At 30.2% G+C, this 12,653-nt stretch overlaps 1 protein-coding gene across 1 annotated transcript; it reads right to left on the bottom strand.

Annotated features, from left to right (window-relative positions):
* Positions 1–799: 799 nt before the first annotated feature.
* LOC128159250 (uromodulin-like) lies at positions 800–3,089 on the bottom strand. The gene is made up of 4 exons (XM_052822312.1): positions 3,083–3,089; positions 1,831–1,995; positions 1,630–1,656; positions 800–1,053 (listed from the first exon to the last, which is right to left on the bottom strand). Exons 1-4 carry the CDS (start codon positions 3,087–3,089, stop codon positions 800–802), a joined length of 453 nt encoding a protein of 150 aa, XP_052678272.1.
* Between the last annotated feature and the right edge of the window lie 9,564 nt (positions 3,090–12,653).

Here is a 12,653-nt window from a genome sequence, read left to right on the forward strand (position 1 = left end):
TGATCCGCAACAAGAGTTAGTTGACCGCACGCATACTGTTTTGACTACGATGCCATCAGCAACCTCTGGATATGAATCTAAGATGCAATTTAAAAAATAACATTTTCCAGAATTCTGCAAAATGTTCATTTAAACACTTAAAAGCAACATTTAAACATCGATTTAAAGAGAAAAAAATATTAGCAACACAGTTACCAACTCTGATCATTCAAGTAAAAAAATGTAAAACGCGAATGTCGAGACAAAACCAACCAAAAAAAATGTCAGTGTATTTTTCTGAAGTAATATATAATGTAGAAAATTCTTTAATAGAGGAAAATTCGTCAATTTTGAATTGTACTGTTTACGAGTTTACAGCTATAAAGCTCATAGACAATCGATTGAATTTATACATATTGATATAAACATATCAGTTGAAACAAAAGCAAGATTGCACTTGTAATTTCATTAAGCCAAAAGCATTTTAAAAAATCTACACAAATTGCGCAATTCGTTTATGTTCTGAAATGTCAAAAGTTGATTTAAATTAAAGACAGAGGGACAAGTATACTAAAACTTGAAATGATATTTCAGGATAAAATAATTCATCATGAATATCAATAATGTATAAAATAGTGTCAACTGGCTTGGTTTGTCTTGAACCTAAACTTTATTTTAATAAAACCAATAATTAAAATTCAAAAGAGGTTGTTGTTATTTTTTTTTTCATTTAAACCCCGTGGCAATATCTGATGTATGGCTTAATTCCGAGGTGTGCCAAATCTTGTTTTAAAAATAATTACTTAGAAAGGTCACAATATTAACAAAATTTGATAATAATGTTGTTAAGGAGATAAAAATCACCATTGAGCCAGATGGGATTGTCAGTGCCACAGGATCCTGACTCTGGACAGAACTGAGGTAAGGCTAACTTTTGGGATTTGTCAGAATCAAGCACTCTGTACCACCCAGATAAATTCTGGTCACACACAGATGGCTGTCTAGACATACAGTAGGGTGACCGGGTTCCATCGTCAATTAAATCTTCCTCACGATCAATATCCTCGCATGGATCTTTAAAAAATATAGCTTAACTTTAACTGAATTTTAACAATGATTCTATGGGGAAAGTGTTCTTTATTTGGATCCATAAACTTAACATGGATATTTTTGCTCAGTATTTCTTTTTCTTTTATTAATTTTCTAATTAAAAAAAACAGAAAAGAAAATTCAAATAAGATACTCGAAAATCTTTTAAAATTGCTATTACAACTTGTGCATTTTTTTATTAGAAGCTGCATTAAATAGACATAATGGTAACATCATATTAAAAAATACATTTGCAAGCTTTGTGGTTTACAAAGCATCAAATGTTTTAAACAGTTTATGTTCATAATGACTCGATAGTTAATGACCATGACGGTCTGAAAATCCACAAGATGGCCAAGATTAGACGACAGAAAAGTTCAAATATAAACGACAAACCTAGATCTAGAATATCATTTTCATATAAATAACCAATACATGTACCTTTTTTTTTATAAGGTTGAATCTACAGCAATTACACCAGGATTGATATTTTAAATTAACACTTTACAAATTTGATCTCTGTAAACACGTACAACATACAACTAAAGAATCAGTGCCTACCTAGTGGGGGACATGTTATATTAGTACCTGTAAAGAAAAAAAGTTATTATTTTTTTTTACTGCACATCTTAATAGTCATATTATTTCTTCATTTTTTTCTCATTGCGTGATACGTTTTTAATTTGATTTTTTTTCTTGAAAATGATTAAGGTCTATGAAGGTCATAAGCTTTCTTTATATATTTTTACTAATCATACTAACCAAAACAGTAGCCCTCACTGTTAGTTTTGGTTTGTTTCAAATGATACACATAATATCCACTGCAGTTTTTCACCGATATCTCGTAAGACTCAAAACACTGGTCTAAGTGTGTTGCAATGCAAACAGTTCTGTTCACCTCTCCATCTTCTTCCTTTGGATGTGTTCCTTAGTTAATATTTGATACAAAATACAATTTGCAAAATAAATGAATACCTTCCTACTATCCAAAGCAGAAGATGCATAATAAAAGATATGAATAATGAATGAACTATTAATCTAATGTGGTGCACGTGTCAGTTAAGCAAAACAAAGAGCTTGAGAATAGCAAAATATTTTTTTGATTAAATGTCAAGCATAAAGTAAATCTAAAGTGACAGTTCGAAAACAAAATGGCTTCGAAATATATATATATTTATTACCTAATCAAAGGGTTTTTGTTGTTTTATTACAGATTAAATATTTTCGTCTATTTTGTATGTGTATACAGGTTTGAAAGTGATCTATTGAGCTGCCGGTCAATAGACTGCGATCTATTAGACCGCCGGTCAATAGTCTGTGATCTATTGGACCGCCGGTCAATAGACTGCGATCTATTGTACCGGCAACGTGTTTTAGGGACAGAAAGTTAAATTGCTACAACATCAAAAGATAACTTTATTATGTTGATTTTACTATTGTTCTTAAAATTTATCTTTTAGGTCATCTTAGTATTGATTAACAATGACCTGAATGCAAAATGCTATGAAAACCTGTAATTCATATATGTTAATACAAAATACTTAAAACAGAATTAGGTAATAAAACAATTATTTAATGCCTGAAGAGTGAACAGACCCGAATTTTTTCCCATGGAGCAGGGTGGTGGCCTCGGGCAATAGATCATACTGAGCTGTTCCCTGCACCTCGGGAAAAATATTCGGGTCAATTGACTGCTCAAGCATTAAATAATTGTATACTCTCTCTCTCTCTCTCTCTCTCTCTCTCTCTCTCTCTCTCTCTCTCTCTCTCTCTCTCTCTCTCTCTCTCTCTCTCTATATATATATATACATTGTGTGTGTGTTCCTGTTGATTTAATAGATATAGGGGTACATGTACATATTTCAATATTGAGAAAAGAGAAAAAAAATTAACGTCAGATGCCTACGTATCAATATTTTGTGTTTTATCGTATGGTGAATCATGATATGGAAAGAAATTTTGATGTCGACTAAATAAAAACCTCAAAATTTAATAAAAGCATTAGTCAACCTACCATTCATCCATCCTGGAAACTGTGTACTGCAGTGATGTATTGGCACGGGCTCTGTTGGCATAGATAACGGTCCATCTACTCCATTGACCTTGTACCATTTTTCAGTTATCTCCCTATCAAAAGTTGTTTTCCCTATTCGATGGGGACATAGCGTTCCTCTGTATTTTTCGCGGTAGAGGGTCCCTTGATTTGATTCAAGACACGGATCTAGAATATGATTTGAAGACTGGTGTGCAAATACGGACACATTTATTATAGGTGTATGTTTGTGCTTGAGATAGACAGAAAGATAGGGTATAAGACGAAGAGAAAGTTTTGTCCTAAAATGCACCGATGATTTTAGATATTGAGTATCGACTTTTTACAAAAAGCAAGAATAAACTTACTTTCTACTTTAGATTCATGCTGTTCAAGTATTTAAAATGTGTTTTGTCGAAAATTTTGAAACACGCCAAAATATTTTCGAAATAAACTTTATGAACTTTGCAAACTGTGATATAATATGATTATGAAATAGAATCAATAATACTCACATGTGTAAATAAAGTACATAGATGACGTCAGTAATACACGTGAAAACCGATCCATTCACATTTATATCAATATTGTGAAACAAATGATATGTCACCGTCTACAATATCTGGTACTATAACTCCGATACTAAGCTCTTGTTGCAAATGAGAATAACTAAAATATCTTACTAAAAGATTTTTTGAATACATAGTATTTACATTTACCGAGTTTGATTCCCTCTATTTCTTACCGAAACTTATAGTTAATGCATAGCTCTATAGAAACAGCAAGACTGAAATGTACATTCCCCGTTTATCGATTTGTCGAAATCTAAAGCGGCTGAAACTGACAAGAAACCGACAAGACTCAAATCGACTCTCCCTGTTTATCGATTGGTCGAAAACTACAGCGACTTAAGAAAAAAATGGACAAAATTGTCATGATGATGTCGGACCTAAGTCTAACAGGAGAATAATTTAGTGAATTTTACTAACTTTTTATAATCAGTTTATTAATTAGTTAAAAGAAAGATGTAAATATTTCATTGATGATTTTTTTTCGGGTGATGAAGGTAACAATCATTACAGACATAAGCAGGTTATGTATATTTTTCTGCAATGTCGCCACCTTCATATCCCGCATGAACCACCATAGAAAGTATTTTATTGTTTAAACGATATGTCTGTTTCTCTTTCTTCCATTGTTCTTTTGTATATGTTATTTTCTACTTTTTGACCCAGGATAGCATTTAAAGATTGCTAGATTTGAGAAGACATTCCATTTTTAACAATATAATTTGTATGTACAAAGTCATTAACTTTTCCAAACTACAGTCTTCCTAAGACAACGCTTGACTTAGTTTAAATGATTTACAATTTTTGGGATGTGCATTTCCTCTCTTTTGTCATTTATTAAAAATTGACATTTTGAAAAAAATGAAAAAAATTACAGTTATTTCATTGGTTAAAATGATGCGTATTATCAGGGAGATGATTGCTGAAGATCACATTTTAATACGACTTAAACTTTTTTTTAATCTAAAGAGGGCTGGATTGTTTTTGTCAGTTCTAGATTATATTGATCGTGAACAAAGAGCTCTGTTTAACGGCATAAGAAAACATTAAAAGCTAAATATAAAAAATAGTTTTACTAGTTATATACTAATAGTTCATAGCTAAACGTTAAGTTAAATCAAACAGTTGATTTGCTGACCATCGAGCCTTCTCACAAACGATAGGAAACGAAAAAAATTGATACAATGAAATTTGCGATTTTTGTTTTTGCTTTGCCTTTTTTCTATTGTACTAAATCCTCAACTGAAAAGCAAGAATATTATTAAAATTTAAAAATGGCGTTAAAAACTAACAAATGTCCAACCAACTAATATCTCATTTACAGCATTTATCAGGGAAAATTAAATTATGTATCAACTAAATTATAAATCATCTGACTGGATGATAAATACTGCTCATATTCATAAGTAAATTAGTGAGATTATTCAAAAGGTTTTGTCACATGCCATTAAGCATACTCGATTCCAATAGTATCATAAAAAAAGGTTTCTCTCTCGCCTCAAGTCCAGTCCTGTAGTTTGACTATCATACTTAAACTGTTACTTTTATTCAAAAAATTAATTTCTTATATTTTTCATATTCATTTAAAGCAGGAAACACGATTCACGTTTGAGAGAGAGAGAGAGAGAGAGAGAGAGAGAGAGAGGAGAGTTTTTTCTATTCTAATTTAAGCTGCTTAATCAGCATAGAAATAGCCGTGTGTTAGATCACAGGAATTAAATTCATGTGAGAATGTGCTGCAAGCAACAAAGTAAATGCTTGCCAGGAATGTTTGCATCAGATCTGGATGCAATCTTAATTTGAACTTTTAAATGGCACTCAATGCTTTCGTACACTACCGTAATCTGTTTTTTATGCTACATGTAACAATAGATCACAAGTTATTTGTGTATTTTTTTAAGATTTACGATTGGAAACATAGAAATAAAATGTCAAGTTTATATGATGTCTTTTTAAAATTATTAAGAATGTATTTAACATTTTGGGATCAGAGTATAATAGAGTTCTTAGTTAACGCAAGGAATCAATATGAGCATAAAATCGCGAGAAGCAATCCTCTTTTAAAATATCACTATTATTTTTCAGACAGTTTTCAATATATAGGTAGACATATAAAATCATAACAACATAATATAATATAATATGTGTTTGATACAAAAAGCGAAATCGGGGAATCAAGTACTCGCGTAAATTAAGGAATATACAGTTTTACAATCTAAGTATTAATCTATCATCCTCAATAACAACAAAAATCTCAGTACATAAAATTCAAGCCAGAAGACAAATTAATAACTCAGTTAATGTCAACTACAATGAGAAGCAACATTAATTATAAATTTTAGCTCTAAACCTTTCAGTAAAACATGATTTTGAACCAACATTAACACTAAATTATCTTTAAATATCAGACACAGTCGGTGACTTTGGATTCAGGAGAGAGAGAGAGAGAGAGAGAGAGAGAGAGAGAGAGAGAGAGAGAGAGAGAGAGAGAGGAGAAATCAACTTCAACTGGATATAAATTGGTATCAAACTTACCGAGAGCTGTACAAGAAGATAGACTTAGTAATATTGCACTAAACACGAAGTGTTTGATGAGAAGAAACATGGCGATTACTAAAAAATATTTCCAATGTATTTGTTTTGAATCGCATTTTTATCAGATGATGATTATATTGGACTCTTGATTTATTGCAAAGTTGTAAAAAATGCTCTGACATCGATATATTTAAACAGGTTAATGATTCAGGAAATTTATGACAGTCAAGTGTGAGAGTCTAAGTTTATACATTATGTATGACATTGGTGACTCCGTTTATAGTGCAGAAAATCTATAATGGTCTTATTCTCCTCATTCAAAAGACCATGACCAGATTAGGAGGTTTTATTTCTGTTCAATGTAAATGTAACAGTCATATAAATCTGATATTGTGTAGAATATTGAATTTAGAGTGAATTTTTTACTTCAAATATTAAAACAAAAAGAACACATGTCAATTCCAATTATAAAAACGTTAACATTTCTAAAATAGTCGTGTACTGAAGATAAATATAAAATTTCAATGTTTAACAACTTTTACTTCCAAACAAGCCTTTTAATTTTTTCAAAAAAAAAAACAAAACAAAAAAACCCCCAAAATCTGTAATCAACTATCCGGTAACACAAATCTTTATTATCTATTATTATCTTTTCAAAAATTATATTACTTAAAATACTAAAAACTATTTTACTGAAAATGCTAAAACTGTCATTCAAACAATATATCAAAATTATTGTTCACATGCCTTTATATGATTACAATTAAATGTATTTACTAATGCACATGTACTTGACTTAAAAAACTGTCTAAATAGTCTTTTATAGTATTACCTGTCAAGTCATTATTTATTTTTATTGCTTGCCAAGCTGGCACTCAAAAAGTGTCACACAACTTTACCTGTGAAATAGTCCAAAATACTGTTTTTTATTTATTTTAAAAAATCTGAATTATCTGTAAAGGTTAAAAATAAAATTTGAATGACATACAGCGTGGGTAAAGTAAATATTTTGAGAGCAGACAAAGTTGAGCCCTTTATAATCATAGAAGATGGAATATAGTATGGCAGATTTATTAGTGTATATATATATATATATATATATATATATATATATATATATATATATATATATATATATATATATATATATTTATATATATATATATATATATATATATATATATATATATATATATATATATATATTGTTTCGACCCTAGACACATCATAGTACTCTTCCAAACTGTCCAAGATGCAACCCTTTTGGAACATAGTGCTTCTTATTAAGATATGTATGATTATTTATTCTTTTAATTTTCTGTTTGTGCTTGCTTTAAAGACCAAATATCTCATCACATTGGTTTTTAAGCGGCTGCTATTAAGACTAATAGTACTTACACATTCAAAAAACTGTTTTCTGCGTTTTGTTCGTCGTGTTTTTAAAATTAATGAATTGTGAAAAAAATGTTATTTAAAAAAAAATTAAATTTGATTGCTGATTTTCATTTTATTTTCATATCCAAATCAAATAACTTAAATGTTATAAGTGAAACCAACTTTGATCATAGTCAATCAGTTGGTTAAGATTTTAACACTGAGTCTATACCAAGGTATCTTTGTGCAGTCAACCAGAAAATAATATTGATGTCGTTAGGTTTATTTACAAACAAAGTGTGTTGATGTGTGCCTAATGTCATAGTGAATCTTTGTTTTATACTCCAGACACGTGCCTACATGTAACATTTACAGAATAAGTGAAAAGGGGTATAAAACCATTATCAGGAAGAAAATTTTATTTCAGTCCAACCATTAACTTATTTTAAAGAGGTTCGTTCCTCTGTGTTTGTAAGCCATTTTGGGTCACCTCTATTCTAGAAACTATGCATCATATATTGATTCTACCCATAAATTCAAATTTAATAATGCCAATTAAACTATATAAAATAGTAAAGGAAAAATTACATATTTACAGAGTTTAGAACGGGACTATATTTTGTTGCGGAATGTTTTTAAGAAAATGAACATATTTCATAACTCAGTTGTTTAGAGTACCGTCACTTTAGCTTTCTTTTTTTCAGTGCAAACAAAATTTCCAGATAGTTTGTGCATTAGAATATCTTCATTTTGTTAGGAAAATCATAATTTTACAATTTTTCAATATATCTATTGACACATATTGGCAAATGTATCTTCTATTTAATAAAAGTCAAGGAAAAATGAATCCCAAATTTTGTCTAAAATCAGCTTATTTCATGCCATATCTCAAATTTTACACAATAGACCCATACTTTTTGTTTTATTTTCTGAAATTAAGATTTTTTAACAAGTTTATCATAATTTGAGAAAAGTTCGAGACTTTTAGATAATTTCATTACATGTTGAATTGGTAATGGATAAAAATAGCGTTTTATCAGTACAAAAAGGAAAAATATCAATTAGGTGAAGAAATTGTCGTAATTTTCTTTATGATAATTAAAATTCTATTCATTTTAAATGGTATAAATTTGTTTTTCAGGCCATTGTTCATTCTGATAATAAAATATAGAGGGAAAAGCGATTTATGTGCAATCTGCACTTTCAGTGCAGAAAGGTCATGTTAAAAACGCCGTAGCGGCAAATAAAGCATACACACCACAAAGTTTTGTTTTGAATTTTGGTTAATTTATGAGTGTAAATTTAAAAAAAAAAAATTAGAAAAATTTTTTTAGGACTTTTGACCACAAGATCCATCATCCTTAAGCAATGTCAGAGTTATCTATATGTACAATGAATGCGTTTCCAACTAAATTATTTCTTAATAAACCAGAAAAGCTTAGCTTCTCACGGATTAATGATTCCGCTGTACGTAAAAATGCAGTTGAATTATATGGGCTTTTAAATTTGTTATAAAGGTATCATAAGTTTTTAAAAGATTGTTTACCTTGTAACAAATGATAACATTGCCAAAAAGAACATTGAATTACGATAACATAAAACTGATCTGATTTTTTCATTCAGCAATTCTCATGCAAATAAAAAGTGATCCATGTGACGAAACAGTCTACAAACAACTTCCCTATGAAGGCAATCGATTCTTAAATAATATGATAGATCCTTCAAATGGAGACAAGGTACTCAGTGACCGCGAGCTTCCAGAGGACTGGTACAGAGCTACTGAAGAAATGCCTACAACACCACCTCCTTTCTATTCCTGTGGAACAATCTTCCCGATATGGTTTGACGGTGAGAAATTGTAACACTACTTAAGAAATAAACAGCAATTTAAAACGTTCACAGGCATATGAAGGGTTTCTCACTCAGATTTCTAAGATTTTATCAAATACCAACAAAGTTCTTATCTCGGTGAACTTATAAACATTGTTGTTTTTTACTAATATTCACGTTTGAGAATGGCAAATCATTTAGAATCATTAATAAATTGGCCTGTGTCAATATGAGGTTTACGGCAAATATAACTATTTGTTCACACATTGCGCCTTAATTGCATTACTTTATTTACAATGCAATGCCAGCTTCATGTTTACTTAATCTTTAATTACATGTGAATTACTTAAATTTATATAAGGAAGCATATTTGTATATGTAAATATATGAATGTTAATATATATTTGTACCTCACTCTAACCCTGACTTGAATATGAGTGGTTCACAATACTTTTCTTATCCCATTAATCACAGGTAAAGTCAACCTTGTGTTTAAAAAATGTTGTCCCTAAGAATATTGTTTTAGAATTTTATACTGTAATTTGAATAGTATATACTGATTGCTTTTAATGATGAGATCAGTTTCGTAACATAGAACTATCGATATCAGACAAGCAAACTAAACGATAGAAATACGTACGATATCTTAACTTTATAGATCTCCTACCACTACAGCCAGGCGTTTTGGAAAATAATAAAAGAGCGTGTGTCAATACCCTACAAGGTCCATGTTCCGTCGACCTTTTAATTTCGGTCAAAAATTGTGGAGGGTACTACGTGTACAAACTTTCACCAACATCATCAGCTGACACCGCATACTGTTTTGGTAAGAACTTTTCCTCTGCATCATATTAAAAAGAGTATAGCTTGTGAGGTCTAGGTTTAAATATCAGGTTTAGTTTCTTTTATAGACGTTTTACATACATGCATCATGCTTTTTGCAAATAATTCATATAAACGAAACAAAGAACGAGTGCACTTATGGAGCCCAGTAAAAATAAAAAAAACCCCGAAGATTCAAATTCAGCAAAATATTTATTTCACACCATTCATCTATTGATATCTAAACCATCAGAACCAACAAGCTTTAGCGCTGAATTTAGTGTATATAAAAAGTACAAAGCCTAACAACATAGTAAGAGTGGCCCACATTCGTGATTTTGTTTAGTAAATCGAGGACGGGCATTCATTTCAAAGCCTTTTGATTACTGTCAGCCTAACCGTGTACAAACTTAAAGCTGAACACCTCTCGTAAATAGGCACTGTCCGACATACCGTATATTTTCTGTGGCTCGAAATTTTTGCGGTTTAGACCCTGAAAAAATCAAATTATTTTCTGCGTTTCCAATTTCTGCGATTACATAAGACCCCAAAAATAAACATATAAGGTATTATAAATGTATCAAACTTTGACTACCTTTTTATGCGTGTTTCTGACTCCGCTAGCGTTATTACCGCCGATACCGTGTGTAATGAAGGTGTTGTTCTCGGTGATAATTTCGCATTACATAATCAGCCACCTGTTGACACTTTAGTTGCTGTAATTGTCGCGTGGTCAATGTTTATCTAACGAATTTTGGTAAAGCAAATGAATTTCATACAAGAGCTTGGAATTTAATATCTATACTAACCACATGTGCAGATCGATAGGTATCTATTTAGCCTACCTGAAATTTTTAAAAATATGTTTGAGTTTGTATTATATATATATATATATATATATATATATATATATATATATATATATATATATATATATATATATATATATATATATATATATATATATATATCTATCTATCTATCTATCTATCTATCTATCTATCTATCTATCTATCTATCTATCTATCTATCTTATATTTTTAAAAATAATAGACTCGAATTTTTTTGTCGTTAATACCAAGAAATCGTAAGAATACTGTCTTTTGTTTTATATATTTCAAACATCATTGGTACTTGAAGATTACCAATTTATTTTTATTTTTTCTCAGTTAAGCTTCGCTAATTAATAATTAACGAAAATTCCTTTTAAAATCTCGGAAATCACCTGGTTTTTTTGGATTTACAATCTTGCGCTTGCGCAATACATTCACGCTAACGGGATATTTAGTTTATGCTTCCACAATATCACATCTGCATGAATAAACTCAGAAATGATAATACATATACGGGTAAATTTTCATTGGACTTTTGCTATATATTCTGTTCATATATATTAATGATTTCTTATGAGAGAAAGTACAAAATAACAATTATACATTTCAACTAAATACTTACTTTTGTCTTCGTGATGACAAAAAACATTTAATTACATGCTAAAAAGTTACACTATATTTGTTAGGAGAGTGAAGATAGATTATGTTTTATCTTAAAAATGAATAATGTCCTTCGGACCCAGTTTTACAAAGAAAATACTTGTACGTTGGTGAAAAGGTGTTGAATTCCTCCATTCTATGGATTAACATTTTTAGTGAAAAAGTATATGCAGTCTCAAAAAAGTTTGTTGTGATGAATTTGACTGTTGTTTTCAAGGCAACTTAATTAACTTCTCCAAAATCGTTCCGGAGCAATTCTGCAGTTTTCTGCTACATTACAAGTATAAGGGAGGCATTCTAACTGAAGTGAGTGACTTTCCCGAGACACAGTTTGATATATCAAACTAAGGAAAGTGTAGTGAAATTAATACCATTATTGTAGGCTTATAGCTTTGTTGATATGCAAATGTCAATAATAATAATCGATGTACCTTTTTTTTGTAAATTTCCGATATGCTATGTCAACCCGTGCACGCACGGGTCAAAGTCTAGTATATATAAACTTACAAACAATGTTTTAAAATATTTCGACCGTGTTACCGGTCTTCATCAGTCGGTATTTATTGTTCATAGCAACACAGCGTAGAACATACTATGACGTCACAATATGAATACAGCCTGGCAAGTGACGTCATACAACAATATTGCGCCAAAAACATATGATATATAGGTGAGAGTCTATAGTAAGCTCATAGATAGCCGTAACTACTACATAAACAAATGACAATTATATAAAAAATGTATAAATAATGGGAAATAAAATATAGAAAGTATTTCTACAAACTAGTATTTATGTAGTCTGAAGACAATAATGTTCCCTTTTGTTGATACTAAAAGGCATATAAGTATTTAGTTTTTTCTTCCACAATTTTTCTCTGAACTTTCTGTATGTTTCATTAAGGTTTTCCGCTCTCAGCGGAAAACCTTACT

This window comes from Crassostrea angulata, chromosome 8 (assembly GCF_025612915.1).
Source record: "Crassostrea angulata isolate pt1a10 chromosome 8, ASM2561291v2, whole genome shotgun sequence".
NCBI classification, from domain to species: domain Eukaryota; kingdom Metazoa; phylum Mollusca; class Bivalvia; order Ostreida; family Ostreidae; genus Magallana; species Magallana angulata.